Source organism: Ambystoma mexicanum, chromosome 3q (genome assembly GCF_040938575.1).
Source record: "Ambystoma mexicanum isolate Mex_15411 chromosome 3q, UKY_AmexF1_1, whole genome shotgun sequence".
Classification (NCBI taxonomy): domain Eukaryota; kingdom Metazoa; phylum Chordata; class Amphibia; order Caudata; family Ambystomatidae; genus Ambystoma; species Ambystoma mexicanum.
The window spans coordinates 1,070,007,734-1,070,024,868 of NC_090926.1; the positions used below are offsets into that span (position 1 = coordinate 1,070,007,734).

The 17,135-nt window shown below is 45.0% G+C and overlaps 1 protein-coding gene across 1 annotated transcript in view; it reads left to right on the forward strand.

Annotated features, from left to right (window-relative positions):
* ASPSCR1 (ASPSCR1 tether for SLC2A4, UBX domain containing) overlaps positions 1-17,135 on the forward strand; it is a 1,532,603-nt gene that overhangs the window by 596,465 nt on the left and 919,003 nt on the right. Inside the window, exon 6 of the mRNA XM_069655312.1 lies at positions 3,904-3,977. Coding sequence (XP_069511413.1) covers positions 3,904-3,977 — 74 coding nt within the window. The remainder of the gene's footprint in view (positions 1-3,903; positions 3,978-17,135) is intronic.

A 17,135-nucleotide genomic window follows, 5' to 3' on the forward strand; every position in this document is an offset into this window, starting at 1 on the left:
GAGGGACCTGGCATATGTGCTTGCTAAAAGAAGGATTGCCATGGGCTGGAAGCAATGCCACAAGCCACGGGTAGAGGTATGGTGGCGGGACTTGCAAAAATGGGCGGAGGCTGAAACAGTGGTGTGGCACGAGGCATGTAGCAAGTGCGGGGAAGAAGATGTGGGTAACCTGATGGCTTGGAGAATGTTAATAACAGGACTGTTTGGCACAGTAGTGGATTCTGCAGCTTCGGAAGGAAGCGATACCCAGCCACACGCAGCAGATACAGAACGAGAATGTAACAAGCTCTTGAGGGGGGGAGGGATTTGGGGAGCAGTAATGAGCGTTAATTGATGTTCACGAGTCTGTTGTAAATAATGCTGCAAGTTTGGTTTGTATTGTTTATTTGTTTTCAAAATAAAAATCTTTAAAAAAAAAAAACAATAATTGTACCCCTATGGCTGAAGTTAATATAGCGCAATTTAGTATGGTGCACATAAGAAGAGCTCTTACTGTCATATTTGTGCCTGTCTAGTCATTTTAAAGATGCTCCAGTCGTGCTCATTCCTACAATGCATAAACTGCCCCCCACATTTGCATCACATCTCTATTCTTGTAGGAAATACGCTTTATTAGAGTGCGTCCCGTGTTTTATATTTTAAAAAATGCCCATGCCTCTTGCTCTAATGGTAGTCATCAGACTTTATTTGAAACTCTATTTATCCTGATGACTAGCCCTTGTCAGCTAGATTCTTACCCAGGATATTAAAGGCCACTGTGAGGAGTTCGACCATCCACGTTGCCTGGGATTTTTTGAAATGTTTAATTAAATGGAATGATGGTAGACCAACCTCAGGAAAATATAGTGGGGGCTAATCCACACACATTTTCCTATACTCACAGCACAACAAAAGCATATAGACCTGTGCACTCTGGCGTGGACAGCCTACAGGTGCAGTCTGCCCCTATCATATTAAGTTGGAATGTGACCGCAAGGAGTACAGTGTCATCTCCAGGAAAGGGGGCGGGACCAACCTTACCCCTGCCATTGCCGGCCTGATTAACTAACAAAGGCTCCATGGGACCGCCCTGCCCTTTTGTTAGGCCCTGCAGCTGGTGGCAGTGATAAACATACAAATAGAGGGAGAGTACTTCAAACAGGCCCCTTGTCTTGGGAGGATAGCTCAGGGGCAACGCGCCCGCTTTGGAAGCAAGACGACATGGATTAACACAGGTTCGATCCGCGGGTCCGTGCTCAGATACCTCTGGGTATTAAGCGCATTATAAATAACCAATTATAATTATAATGGGGCCTGGCTGCAGAGGTTCACAAAGGAGACGGGAAACCCAACAACCTTTGATATGTAACTGTGTCAATATGAAGCCTGCTCCTGCCCTCAGTATCAATGACAGTGAACTGTCATTTCTGGGTCTGTTGTTTACAGTACCCCGCTAAGTGGACCCCATTCATAAGGTACGAGAATGTGGTTTGCAAGAGCCAGAAAGTCCGGTCTCGCCACGGCTTCAATGGAGACCTGCCGCTTTAACAGGGACCACACAGGAAGGATCATTAACCTGAGAGACTCTTTGAACACAACATACAGGAAGATGGGTGGGACTTAGTAGCACAAGGGAGTGAGCCCCGAGCTCTTTCAACAGAAAGAGAAGGGTTCAGCCATTTTAGTTCTAGGGCACACTGTGCACCTATTTTCACCCCTTTACCTTTCCTGTTGCAAAGCACTCTGGTTATGACCTCACGCATGCAGAGGATTGTTAGCAGGGACTCCAGGATTGGTTCACTAAGGTAGGCTTACCCTACACCTATCACTGTGGCCCACTTGGTTTTAAAAGATGGCTGAGCCCCACTTTTGGGAAATCTGAAGACTTCACAAAAAGTAAGAAAGAAGAACTCAACCTTGGATCCTGGCTGAAGGTACAGTCTGCCTTACATATACTGCCAGTGAAGGAAGGCCAGGATATCCAAATAGGGAGGCAAGATCCCTCCCCTAAACTTCGCCTAAGGAACAGGGAGAGATAAAGAACTAGCGGACCCTCCAGCCGTTCCAGAACCGGTACCCATCCAGCACACAGCATGCCCTGCGAGGCTCTGCAGCAAGCTTCCTGGATTGGAAATGCCAGAACGCTCTGAACCTACAACCAAGGACTAGCCAGCTGTCTGCCACACACTCCACAGCTGTGGGCAGTCCGCCTTAAAGGACCACACAAGCCCAGTGAAGAAGCTGGGAGAAGTGCATCGACAAGCATATACCGACGTCACCTTTAAATAAAATTGTTCTAGCCAGTCGACTTCTACAATCTGCAACTGACTGCAACGCCGACTGTTGTCAAGCCACAGTCACTTAAAGACATCCGAGATGTCTTGACCAATGCTTCAGAACTGACAATCAGCACTGACGATTCCTGACCCCGAACTGCTGTACACGCCGGCCTGCACCTGTTCGTCCAGCTTTGCTCACTGAACCGTCTTGCCGCCTGATACCTGCAGCTGACTCCCATCTTGAACTCTAGCCTGCAAAGCACCCTGAAGCCGACTCGACACGGTCGAGCATCAAGAACACCTACAGCACAAGGTACATTGTGGTTCTGTCCCCCTGGTCCTTACAAGAAGGTCCCCTAGAGAAATTCTAAGTCCCTTTTCCACGTTTGTGCTAAACCCAAGAATGAAACTATCTGTCCTCTGCATTCCTTTACAGGGTGGTTTGTATTTCATAGTGTTGTTAGATTATCTTTTGTGAGTAATAAAGTAGATCTTTATAAAACAACTTTGACTGGACACTCCTTTTATCATTGGGCAATACTGGTATTTTCTCTGTGTTGTAACTAACCAACGATCCACGACCTTTAGGAGATAAGCCTGCCGTTCTGTCCATGTTACCAAAATTGGAAAAGGAGGTTTTATAATTTGCTTATTATTTCAATCTGTTCGGATCCCTTCTGGTGTACTAGAGGTGTGGGGCTGATTGATGGTTTAGAAACCTATATTCACCGCTGAACCACTTGTGCCCAGGAAGTTGATTCGTCAAAGCCGCCCTTTTAGATGAGATGCAAACACCAATCATGACACCTCAGTGTTGTGCTATATTTCAACAGAAAAAGCGTGGATTGGTTGTAGTGATGTTTTTGTTCTTATTAATGTTCTTGCGTAAAAATGTAAAGCATTACTATGGGTTCTGAGTGGACAATTGTTAAATTGATGTACATCTACAGGTTTTGTTTCGAAATCCCTGGCTACTACAACATTCTCTGCCCTGGCCTGTATATGTCTAACCCCCGAGCCCCTACCCTCCTCCCTGGCCGCTGCAGCAGTGTGTCCCATACATGTCTTTACACACGGTCTTGCAGTCAGAGGCTAACTGGCCCCTGGAGGGTGCGCTAGAGGGACAGCCTACATAGCGGGCTGCCCCTCTGGCCATCCCACCCTGGGGTGGGTCAAACTCTACTCCCCCCCCCCCCCCCCTTGTCCAAATACTTTACAACGGTTTCTGTGGTTTATTATGAATACAAATAACATGTTTTTATGCTGTGTCAAAACAAGGTTGTTGGCGGTCAATGGGGGGATATTCCCGCTATGGTACTCGCCCCTCTCCTGTACATGACTGCCACCCTCCAGCCAGTCGCTGGCTTCCATCTTTAGCCACTACAGATGTCTGTAACACTGGGCTGCACGTGGCTAGTCTGGCCTGTACTTGGCTGCCACCACCTACCGCAGCAGCCGTTGCTGGCCTTGCCCTGTGCATATCTTTCACCCAGGGCCACACAGCAGTCTCTCCACTTGGCTGCCACTATCTACCGCAGACTGTGCGTGGCTGCCAGCGCCTCCTTCGTTTCCCGCACCGTTCCCTGTAATCAGCCGCCCTCCTTTCACCTGTGTTAATATGCGCACCTTCCTTCCTCTCTTTCAGGTGAGCGGGGAGGCCGCCCTGAAGACGACGTCTCTGAAGTCGCTTGGGCTGACTGGAGGCAGCGGCAAGATCAGGTCAGTGGGGAGAGAACCCAAGCTGGATTGGATTCGTGATTCGAATCTGGCTCTCGTGGTTACATTGTTTTGTGTTTGAAGAGTACCTAAAAAAAGCCCTTCAAAGAGTGAAGAGCCTCGCGGCCGGTAATGGCTCCATGCTCTGTTTATCAGAAGCTGGTGACCAGATGTGTTTCCAGCTGCGACAGATGTTGCGCCATGGGGGCTGGTTCTGTGTGAGGGGTTCTTGCTGATGTCGCTTAAACACGCTGGGCCAGTCTCTGTAGTAAGAAACAGCGACATGACATCGCCACATTCCACGACGACTCTCCGACCTACATTGCTCTCTCCCTGCAGAAAATCCCTCACTTCCCCCGACTGGCCGGAAGGGGTTCCCCCTCCTCCCTCTAGTTCCCTCCCTTTCCCAGCTTCCCCGTACTGACGGGAACAGTTTCCATCCACTCTCCCCTGTGTATCACTATCGTTCCCAGAAGATCGATACTGTATATTCCTGTCCCTATATATTCACTGCCATATTTCTCCACTGACTGGAAAATAACGTCACCCCCCTCGGAAGTCTCCCAGTCCCATTCTCCCATACTGACTAGAGTAGGGTGACCAGATTTAAAAAGAAAAAAAACGGGACACGGCAACTAACATAAAAGTAGGAATAACTCTTGAAAGTGGCTGTCAAGGCACTACACTTCAGTAGCGTTTGGAGGAGAAGGGGTTTACGTGTTGCTGTTCAAAGAAACACATATTATAATAAATTTATCACAAACTAACACTATCTACACTATATCTATATAGTATATCTATATTATTTTATGTATAACTAACAGTATCACTACCACAACAGCGACACACTAGAATGCCCACCGCATTAAAACAACAACGAAAATAACGCCAACCTCGGCCACTCTCAAATGGACAAACACTGAAACCAAAGAACCAACCATACGACATACCATAATATATCATGGAAATTGCCACAAGATGAGACTGATCACATAATCAGACCAAGACGAAAGCCTTAAATGACTCATCCGTTCCCACCCCCCCCCAGACGTACCATAACCAAACCGGCAGACGCATTTATATAGAAAGTTTGAGAGGAGTCCGCTACACCATCCCCAGCACCTAGGAGGAGAATAGACACCCAGCCACATTAATCAATCCATCAGCATTAGAACACCTACAAAGCTGGCTAGAATAGAACGGCGAGGAGCAATCAGAACACTTACAAAACACGTTAGAACAGCACAGGGAGCGCCCCACACAAACCAAACCCTGCCAGGCGTAGCCCTTTTGCCCACATTGATGAAATTGGGAGGATTAGCAAGTGCCACACTCGGACAGATTTCTGAACTTCTGTTAACCTCCTTACAACCGACTAACAAAAACTCAGCATTTCTGCAGACTTACCTCACTCAAAAATCTCACACAACCATCTCTCGCACAACAACCCGCACGCACTTCACAACATTGCAACAATACATAAGCAACACCAACGGCACACGGGGACTGACATTGATCCAATACTCACACCGAAGCGCAGCACCCGGTGTATACCGACTTGAAGCTGCCAACAGAACACCACTCCTCTCGCTATCCTACTCCCGCTTCACCTACTAACCCATCCAAACTTCTCATTTGCAGAACCGCCAGAGCGCCTGGGGACCAACTCCGTTGGTGACGGTGCGCGGTACAAATACCTTTAACATTAACATTTAACATCTCGCGTTGTAAAATGCAGCATTTCTTCTGTGCGAGATTGTGCATTCCTGCCTGAAAGCTATGAAGACCTACTACAAAAAAACCGGGACCACAGCAGTTTCCAATGGGAACACATGATCTTGAGAAAGGGGGACAAAGCACCAAATACTGGGACCGTGCTGGCAAAACCGGGACGTCTGATCACCCTAGACCAGAGCAGCTTGCTTCCCTCCTTGGCCAATTCTTTGCAGCCACCCCCGCTAACAGGGACAGGCCCACCTTCTCCCTATTGTTACTTCCCTCTCGTTCTCTGCAACTTTCGCAGCTGACTGGGCTTTATCTCTCTCCTATTCCTCCAGCACACATTTGCCAACAGGGACAACCCCAGTGCTGTAAGTGCGCTTTAAGTGGGACCTAACAAAACAATATGTTGGGTCTATGCCTAAGAAGTCTAGTGCAGACCAATAATCTTATGCAGTTAAGGAATCTTTCAAATACTTATGGCCTATGTAACTAAAGACGTGGTGTAGTAGTCGCTCTCGAATGTTCCTAGCTATCATGATTGGGCGTAAAATCTATTGCATAAATGTGAGTTGAATATAACAATAAAGACTCAATCATGAATTAACATGAATTTTATGTAGGAATTATTTATTTGGAAGGCTTTTATTCCCTGGAAGTAATGTTCTTCAATGATTAATTATTTTATGGTTATAAATGAATTGTACTTTTCCACTTTTAATGAGTGTTTAAGGTTTAATTTGAACCATATGACACTGCTAAATAAAACAAAAAATAATATTCAGTGTGTTGGCGGATTTTGTCACAGCATTTCCAACCACAAAGTCGGCTTTCTGGCTCCCCTTTTACTCTATCTCTCTTATATGTAGTAATAGTGTTGGCGATATTTTGGTGGATGCGCCAGAACCCAAAAATATGCATATATAATCAGCTGTTAAAAAAAAAAATCCACTGAAATCAAAATATTGAAACATAAAAACGATAGGTCAATCTCTCAGTTGTGTTAAAGGAAATCAATTATTCTTATTAATTTTAGTAAAGCCTTCTAATGACAAGACTTAACTTTATTTTGCAAAAATCAAACTATCCTCTATATTTTCCCTTCCAAGTATTACAAAACAAAACATCTGACTCCCAATCTGAACCTGATGATGTGGTTCTAAACATAAGTTTAAAGGACGTGTTGTCACTCATCTTCTTTTCATTCTCTTTTAGCGTGGGGCCACAAAATGAAGTTGGGGAGCCCCAGCAGAGTCCCAGCTCGAGGGTGGTACTTTGGGTCCAGGAGTGTAGGGGCCTGAATCCTGGCCTGTGTGTGTGTCCCCTGCTCCCAGTACTCCATTGTCTTTTTTAAATGTTTTATTACTGAAGTCTAATATGGTTACAATTGAACCTTAAACACTCTATACAATAAAAACATTATAAGAACTATATTTAATAAACCATTATGTTTAAAATACTAACATTCATTAATACATTACATACAATTCAATGTATAAAACATCCTCGGGTCTTAAGTGCAGTTTTTGCATGACTGAGGAGTAAGCTTTGTAGCGTGTGAAGTGAGTTGCTCTACTTCTCCTTGGTGCCAGCTGGTGAAGAGGAGGACCCACCATAACCCACGGCATGCGGAAGCGCACTGCCAAGGGCAGTTGTTCTAGGACTGTGATGAGAAAGCTTCGTAGCTCATGGAGTAAGTCGCTCTACTTTTTCCTGGTGTCAGTTGGTGTAGAGAAGGGGCCTACATAACTCACGGGCATGAGTGACGCATGCCACAAAGTGAAGTTATTGCAGTTGCTGTGGTGGCATGGTGTTAGAGAAGGTAAGCACCTGGTCGTTTCACCTTCTTTTCTCTTCAGTGCCTCCAGCCACAGGTTTGATTGCTGTTCTTCCAGTAATCAGCCCTTTGCTCCCAGAGAATTCAGGGACTATTTGCATGTCTCCTAAAACCCACCCTGCTCGTCGTCTATCGTATAGAGAAAATGGTCAATCTGATGAACTGCTGATTTCTGAGCTGGACCGCCTTGTGGATTTTACCTCATGCACTCGACTGCAGACTTTGAACTCTTCTAAATCTCCAGCTGGCGCTTCTTCAAAAGCCTATTTGGCATCTGTAGTGCAGAGCTGTAACACTCATCTCTCAGCCTCTCCTGCGATGTTCTGTGACCCCTCTGTGTCCCATGATGTTTCTGTGAGTTCTTTGGCGATCGAGTATTCTCTTTGTCGTATGCTGGAATCCTTAAGAGATTCTATAAAGCAGGGTCTCAGTTCATTTACAGCATTGCATATTGTTCTCAACTCTGGTTAAATTCTGTGAATTGAATTTTTTTGCAGAACAGTAGAACAGTAGCTTCATACTTCCAGCTGATATGATAGTGAATCAACGATTGAAATGCTGGACAATCAAATACACAAACAAGCTCAAGTGGCTCATGACAATTTACTTGTTGCCCAGGAAGCAGAGGAGATAAATGACTGCGATAACTGGGAAAATCATCCCAGCACTTCAAGAGCTTTGTGTGAGTTTTTGTTAACGGAAGGTAATAAGTTGGTGCTGAAAAACACTCAGGCTTCCAAGCTCAAGTCTAATTCACAGCCCTAACCTGAGCAGAAAGTTAAACTAAAGAACAGGAAGAAACTCCCAGCCATGAGGAGGAAATCTTTGAGAATAATGTATGAAAAATTACATGTCTGGCTTTGACACTTGTCAAGAGGTTCACATTCTGGATAATAAGCTCCGCCCACAAAAAAATTATGTAGAAAAAAAGAGGAAGGGAAACAAATTCTATGTTTGAATCCCTTAATCCATGTTTCCCCCACAACTCTTTTGCACATATGAACTAATACGTGAGCAAGTGCAATGCTCTACTGAATGATTTTGGAGCCCCCTTCTCCTTGCTTAGAGATAATCGTTATGTCGTAAAGGATAAGCTTTAAGACACTTACTGGATTGCCACGATAACTTCCAATTCAAACTATAGGCTATATGAACGAAAGTCAATGAATCTCAGGAAATTGGGAACCCTTCCAGTCTATTTAGAGAGATCCCTGTCTCGTGTTCTTCAGAATTTCACCTGAACATACTTCCAAATGTTGAAATCCATGATATTCACTCTGTAAGCCTCTAAACCAACTTCTTTCAGATTTTGAAATCAAATGGTTCAACTGGAATTCTGGCAGCATATTTTTAGTTATTGTGTAGGTTCCATTCAGCTAAGGATAGCTCACCTAGTTAAATTTGTACATGTCCCTGACTTTTCATGTCTGCACTACTTTTGGTATAGGCTGTTAAATGGTTCGGCTACCCCATTGACAATTGCTGTGATAAGAATCCTTGAGGTCATTTTAAGTAAAAATAATGACATTTTAGAAGGACAATAGTGTATGTATACATATTTCTGATACTTGTGAATCTGTTTAGAATCACATGCTGTGCATACAGTCAGACATCTAGTGGTAATCGCAGAGTATTGCATCTTGTCTTCCTAGGATCGAAAGGGAATGGCAACATGGGGGTGCTTGTAACACTATCCCTAACGTGACGTGTAGTGTGCCCAAAATCCCTCACGCATTGAGGTCCCTCAGATTGTTTTTTCCGGCCAGCTAGCTTATGCTAGCCAGCTAGCCTTATGCAGAGCTCGAAAATTGCTAAGTTTCTATTTCATTGCCTATGACCGTTGATCGTTTAATATTCATCACTTCTTCATCGACGACTACTCTTGAACAAACGTTGAAGACGACTGCAGATTTCGGGGGCTGGTGCTTCGGTCGCCGTCTCAGTAGGGAGAGGTGGGGTCTGTGGTTCTGTTCCTTTTGTAGAATGCATTTCCTTCTCCCCTCTCTTTTCCCTTCTGGTTTCGCTGTCACTTTTAACCTGAGCTATGGACAGGACTCCTTTTAAATTTTGCCCTTCTTGCAACTGCAAATATCCATGGAAAGACAAACACCGGAGGTGTAATAAGTGTCTACCTCGAGATCACAACGAAGCAGTCCTGCAAGTCCTACTAACTTTTATGTCCGAAGACGATAAAAGAAGGGCAGGCGAAGCATTGGACGGCCTACGCCATGCAGCAGGCTGAGAGTAGCTCCCCCGATAGTGCAGGTGCCTCGAGTGATGTGGAAGTAAGCGACAGCCATGGCTCTGATGCGGAGGCCATGGACCTCTCTGCGGAACAGGCAAGTTCCGATATGTCCAGCCCCGGCAGGCAGGCAACCAGTTCTGCAATGGGGAGAGAACACCCCGGCGACAAGGACACACACACATCATGTAAAGAAAAACATGCAGCTGCCTCGACGGACTCGTCGGGAAGGCCATAGACGCCAACGGGAACATCGAAACTGTCGACGGAACCCACCAATACCCATGATCGGCTGCCCTCCCCGCAACCATCCATACGGTATGCGCCTGGGCATCCAAGTCAAAAGGGTGTCAGCACCAAACATTATAAGAGCGCCAATACTCCTCTTAAGAGCATGTCAGCGCAAAAGGTTTCGGTGGCGCAGAAAACTGTGACAAAGCCGTGAGTCTCGTCGAAATCACTCCCAGATACGCCAGAGATCCGCAAGAGTCTCGTGAACATCATCTTGCCACCAGATAGGCCAAAGGACTCGTCCAAAAACACGTTGAGAAGAATATTCGGATGGGTTCCGGCCCCTATGTAAGACACTGGCAGACAAATCTCAACCACCTACAGACCCAAGTCCACTGGCTGACAAATCTCGACCGCCTAGAGACCCAAGTCCTCAAGAAGAGTCCTTTCCCCTCCAAACCCCTCTGGTTCATCTCTATGGAAAAGAGATAGTTTTGAGGAATGTAGGAACAGGCTTTCCAAGTTTATAAACTTTTCTGAAAGGTTTATCACCCCAAAAAGACCAAGGGAGGAACACTCATACCCTACTTTGGCCAAGGTTCAAAGGACTGCCAGTCGGTTCCCTCATGAGGAGGCGTTTGACCTGTCAGAACCTGAGGATATCCATTAGGACCCCTATGATCAGGGAGAGAATCCCTTTGATGGGACAACAGACCAGGGTCCAGACTGGGGTGACGAACAACCAGTAGGCGAGGCACCATGGCTGTCGCCTTCCACTACTCCAGATCCAGACACTCTGTGTATAGATCCTCCCTTCTCACCACCTCAAAGACAGGCCTCTCCTATTGATAACCAGATGGCATTCAATGCTATTCTTAAAAAAGCGGTTGACCACTTTCAGATTGCCACTCAGGAGGCGATACAAGACACCGACTTTGTGGAGGACTTTTTAAAGGAAAAACCACCCACAAGTCAAGCGATACCACTGTTGAATTCTATCAAAAGGCACATTGCTCCCTCTTTACTAACTCCATCTCAAACAAACGGTAAATCCATGAGTCAAAAGCTCTTTCGCCCCTCTCCAACAGACCTGCTATATATCCGGGGACATGCCATTCCCGACCCCTTAGTAGTCACAACTACAAGGAAGAGAGCTGGAGTACACTTGTATATGGCTGAGGCACCGCCATACAAGGATTGCAAGAAGTTATATACCCTTGGGAAGCGCATTACATCAGCAACTTACTCCACCTGGATAGCTAACAACACCACATTGCTGGCTAGTTACAGCGATGTCCAATGGAATTTGCTCCAGGAGGGCCTGCAAGAAGTCCTGGAGCCAACACTATCACGCCTTCTGGCGGTTGTGTCGGAAGGGAGGTAGGTCAATCAGAACATCCTCAAAAACACCTTGTATGATGTATAAACAGCGGGTCGAACACTGGACCAAGGTATCCTGCTTAAAAGGCATGCATGCTAAAGAATTTGGGATTTAAACCTGAGACCCGGGCATCATTAATGAACAAGCCAGTTAAAGAGACTACCCTGTTTGGGAAGGCAGTGGGTGAGGCCTTGAAAACAGCTAAAAAGGAACACGAAACCTTAAAGTCTGTGAACCAAATTACCCAAAGACTCTACCCGCAGCGAGGGGGTAGCTCTCACAGCTCCTTTCGGGGACTATCCTTCCCACGTTCCCCCCACAATCAATACAGGACAGGGAATACACCATGGTCCTCCCGACAAGGGGCACCTGCCACAGGCCAATAGCAGCAAAGAGGGCAGCACTGTGTCAAAGGAAGGGGTAGAAACTCCATCCCAAGAGGCTCCCCGGCCTCCACTCAAAAATGACTTACCAGTCCAGGTCCCATCCCATGCCTTCCCGGCTGGGGGACGAAAAACATCTTTCTTTCATGCATGGGAGGAAGACCAGTGGGTGCTCAAGACAGTCACCCACGGTAACTGTATCGAGTTCAGCCGACCACCTCGATACCGACCGCCAACGTCCAGGCGCATATCACCAGAACACCTCAAGATCCTGCTGCAAGAGGTGGAGATCCTGCAAGAAAAGGGCGCAATAGAAGTTGTCCCCATTCTACATATTTATTCAGGGTACTTCCTTGTACCCGAAAAGGATCTCACCATGCACCCTGTGGTAGACTTGCACCCAGCTAACAAATTTGTCAAGGCACAAAAGTTCAGAATGACATCATTGCAAGAAGTAATCCCTCGACTTTTTATTTTATTTACATTTTTTAAAAATTCAATTTGGTTTCTAACAAACCTTTAAAATATGTTTCATCATTGTACCACACATTGCATACCAATCATCATATGCTTATATGCTTTCAGACTTTGAGTTCTTGTTTTTCTTATTTTTTACAGAATTTTTCGACAAGTTTGTATCATGTACTCTTCCTTTACAATGTTCTCAGCTTTAGCTGCTAGCCATTTTACCAATTCTTACATGAAAAACGTCAAAGCGAAAGTTAATTTCTTATTTGTTTCATCAAAACAAGCAAACCACCAGTCTTCAGCACTCATCGAAGGACTTTCTGCTATAAAGGAACCTAGATGTCTAGTTCTCACAGATCTTTGGGCCGGGCAATAAAGAGTCAAATGCTTCATCATTTCCTCCGCCTTATTACAGAATCTGCAACTCATTTACTGTATTGAATTATTTGCCCATCGACTAAGAACCTCTTTAGTTTCAAATTGGTTTAGTCGGAATTTCATATAGATAGTTCTTCGATATCTGTCAGGGAATTTATTCTGATATTTCGGGGTCTTACTCAAGGCCTTTGATTCACAAGGAACATGTTGGATTACTTTGTGTTTGCACCTTTGAGCTCCGATATCTATCCAGTCTTGCAACCAGAGTTTTTTCTTAGCCAGATCAGGATTCATTTGCAAAATATTTTGAGCAATGGTGAGATCTTCCAGGGTTTTCTCACAGCGTTCAGCCCATTGGGTAAGGATGTTTTCCTTCTTTCCGCTGTTAGGATCATGTAAGATTTTAAATTAAGGGGGTCCATTTGCCATGATCATTTTTCGATAAAGTGTGAGCATGTTCCATGTTACCCTAGCATTTATCGATATGAGACCTAATTCATATCTGATACATGCCATTGTGTCTCCTTTCGGGAGCCACAACACTTTACGCCAGAAATGTTTTCCAATGTAGCCCATAATGAAAAGGGACAACCCAATGCGCATTCTGCATCATTGATCAGAGCAGGGACCACTTTTGTCTATAAAAGTCAAGTGCAGGCTTCAATGAAAATGTGCCAAACTTTTTGTTTATCAAAGCTGCTTTCACTGCCAATTGCTGACATTTTTCTTTAATTTTCTCTACCCAGGGAGCATCATTCAGATTTTAATTGATCCACATTCCAAGGTATCTGGTGTGCATAACACACCATAAGGTTTTTTTCCAGGTGCCACTGATACCTCTTATTCGACTGAGCCTTTCTTTTCCTCATTTCTTGGAGAGTTATAATTTCTGATTTATCAAGGTTAATACTTAACCCATTCACGTTGACATACTCTTCCAAGGCATATAGTTTTTTTGGGAGCCCAATTGGCATCACATCAAGAAGAACTAAATCATCCGCATAGAGCATCCAACTTAGATGAGTCCCATGAATTGTAGGTGGAAACGCAGACACGCTTTCAAAAGTAACGCCAATGTCGGACAATAACATATTAAAAAGAATTGATGCCAGGGGGCATCCCTGTTTCACTCCTCTAAAGGTTTTTATCGGGATAGATAGGTTGCCAGCCTGGTCAAGTCTGATTTTTATTTCAGTGTCCGTGTGAAGTTCTTTCAGTGCCATGATCATACTAGGCGGACAATTCCAGTTTTTCAGCTTTGTCCCAAAGAAGCTCTCTATCCACACTGTCAAACGCTTGGGCCAAATCAATTAAGGCAAGGTCGATTTTCATTCCTTGCCGTATAGCTTCCATTTTCAGGAGATTGATTAGTAATAGATTTAGCCTACAGCCAATGCCCTTGACAAAACCTGTTTGTCTGGAATCAAAGTGACAGCTTGATGATATCGAGGCAGATAATTGCAGTTAGAGTTGCGTGGCAAAGATCTTCCCCACGACATCTTGGAGGGCAATCGGGTGATAATTTGTAGGCTCTGCTCTACTGCCTTTTTTAAAGATCGGCACCACGAACGCACACTTCCATGATGCCGGGATTGAGCGTTCAAGCACTATTGTAGAAAACAATAGGGCACAAAATTCAGGCCATTCATGCAGATTTTTCTTTAACATGCAATTAGTGATTTCATCAGGGCCTGGAGCCCTTGAAGAGCTGATTGCCATGGTGTTTTTCAGGGCAGTGTCTTTTTCAAAGTTGATTTCCCAATGATCTAATTTTGGGAGAAACTGATCTTTTGTCAGCCCTTTTATTGTTTTGTTATAAAGCCCACTGAGTATCGGTACCCATGTTGGATTATAGAGCTTGTTGCAAGGCATTTACATCATTGATGATTTTCGAAAAGTCTGTCCAGTTTTTATTTTCTAGGGTGCTCATCATAGCATCTGCATCGTGTTGTTCCACAACACATCTGTATGAAATCAACCAGTTTTTATGCACCGTGAAACTGAGCCTAATTTCTTTACGCATTATCTTTTCATCAAGATCTGGGCATCATACACATGTTTTGTTTTGAATACACATTTTTGAAAACCTTAACCTCTACTAACACAGGGGGTTTACATGGCAACATTGGACATGAAAGATGTATACTTTCATATTTCAATGCTGCCAGCGCACAGAAAGTACCTAAGGTTCATGATAGAGGACAAACACTGTCACTTCTAGGTCCTTCCCTTCGGCATTGCCTCGGCCCCAAGGCAGAGGCATCCAACCACATAAACCTGTTGGAATTGCTAGCAGTGTTCAAAGCCCTGAAGGCTTTTCAAACACAACTACAAGGGAAGACCGTACTAGTCCTCATGGACAGCACCACGGTCATGTATTACCTGAACAAACAGAGGGGCACGCACTCTCCAGAGCTATCCAAACTGTTCCAGAACATATGGAAGTGGGCTCTCAAACACAAGATGTTACTCCTGTCTCACCACGTTCCGGGGCAACTCAATCTTCTGGCAGACGTGCTCAGCAGAGACTTCCCACTGCCCACACAGTACGAATGGCGATTACACAAAGACATAGTCTCCAACGTCTTCGCAGAATGGGGCTTCCCAGAGATCGACTTGTTCGCAACTCTAGAGAACGCACAATGCCCAGACTACGCCTCCCAGGACCCCCAAAACCACTCCAAGGGGAACAGTCTTTAGATAACATGGCCAGGGAAATGTGTCTACGCTTTTCTCCCCCCGACTCCCCTACTCAACAAGATAGTGCACAAGATGCACCAGGAACCAATGTGTCTACGCTTGTCTCCCCCCGACTCCCCTACTCAACAAGATAGTGCACAAGATGCACCAGGAACCAATTACAATGATTCTGGTGGCCCTGACAACCCTTGTTCTCCCATCTGATGGCGATGTCAATCTCTCCTTTGATGAAGCTACCTTGCCCATACAACATGTTATCACAAGACATGGGGGCGACTCTCCATCCATGCCCGCAAACTCTCAACTTAGCGGCCTGGCTCCTGAAGTCATAGGGGTCGGGCACCTCCAAATTCCTCAGAGATGCATGGACATACTTAGAGAAGCAAGAAAGCCTAACACCAGACATTGCTACTCCAATAAATGGAAACGCTTCATTATCTGGTGCAATTCCAAGAGCGTCAATACCATAGACATCTCTCCAACACAAATTGTCTTATACCTGACTCAGGTCTGGTTTTTAATTCCCTGAAGGTACACCTAACTGCACTTTCAACTAATAATACGTCCCAGAAAAAGGTATTGTGGTGGAAGATCCCAGTGATCAAGGCTTTTATGGAATGGGTTAAAAGACTTCATCCCCCTATTTCAAACCCAGATCCCGATGGGACCTAAATGTGGTATTAACTAGACTAATAGCATCTCCCTTTGAACCTATGCATAAGGCTAGCCTTAAAGCACTTAGTTACAAGACCACCTTCCTAGGGGCAGTCACTTCAATAAGAAGAGTTAGTGAATTACAGACCCTTTCAGTTCAAGACCCATTTGTCACAATTTACAAAGACAAGCTGGTTCTGCGCACTCACCCAAGGTTTGCGCCTCAATTAATTTCAAAGTTCAATGTGAAGCAATCAATAGAATTGCCCACCTTCTTCCAGAATCCTACTAACGTGGCAAAAAGAAGCCTACACACGCTTGATGTGTGCAGGGCAGTCATATATTATCTGGGAAAAAACGAACCCACAAAGGAAGACAAATCAGTTTTTTGTGTCAGTGGCGGGTGGTAGAGAAGGGACCCTGTCTCCAAGTCAGCCATCTCAAAGTGGATTGTAAATTGCATCACACTCTGCTACAGACTTGCCAAGAGAGATCTGCCCTTCAAGCCTATAGCACACTGAAGTCGAGGCACTGGGGCATCCATAGCATTCATTGCAAATGTTCCTCTCAAGTCCATTTGCAAAGCGGCAACCCAGAGTTCTATACACACCTTTACAAAACACTACTGCCTAGATACTCTTGGTCTGATTCTCAGGTGCGACAAGCGGTACTAAGACCTCTCTTTACCATTGTTCCTTCTCACATCCCACCACCAACTCTGGGTAATGCTCGCTAGTCTATGCACAGCATGTGATTTTAAGCAGATTCACAAGCATCAGAAGACATGCATTACTTACCGTAATAGCATTTCTGATGATTGTATCTGCTTAGATTCACATGTGCCCACCCTTTCTCACTGTTCGGAGCAGAAGCAACATAGACAACTTACTACTTTCTCTCTATCTGTACTCACTCACAATAGTCATAAGGCTCCCTCACGGCAGAAGATATACCACCAGAGGGACCTCGACGCATGAGGGATTTTGAGTACACTACACGTCACATTTGGGATAATGTTACAAGCACGCCCATGTCGAGGTCCCCTTTTGATTCACGAAAGACGAGATGCAGTAGTCCGCAATTACCACTAGACTATATGCACAGCACGTGAATCTAAGCAAATGCAATCATCAGAAATACTATTACGGTAAGTAATGCATATCATATT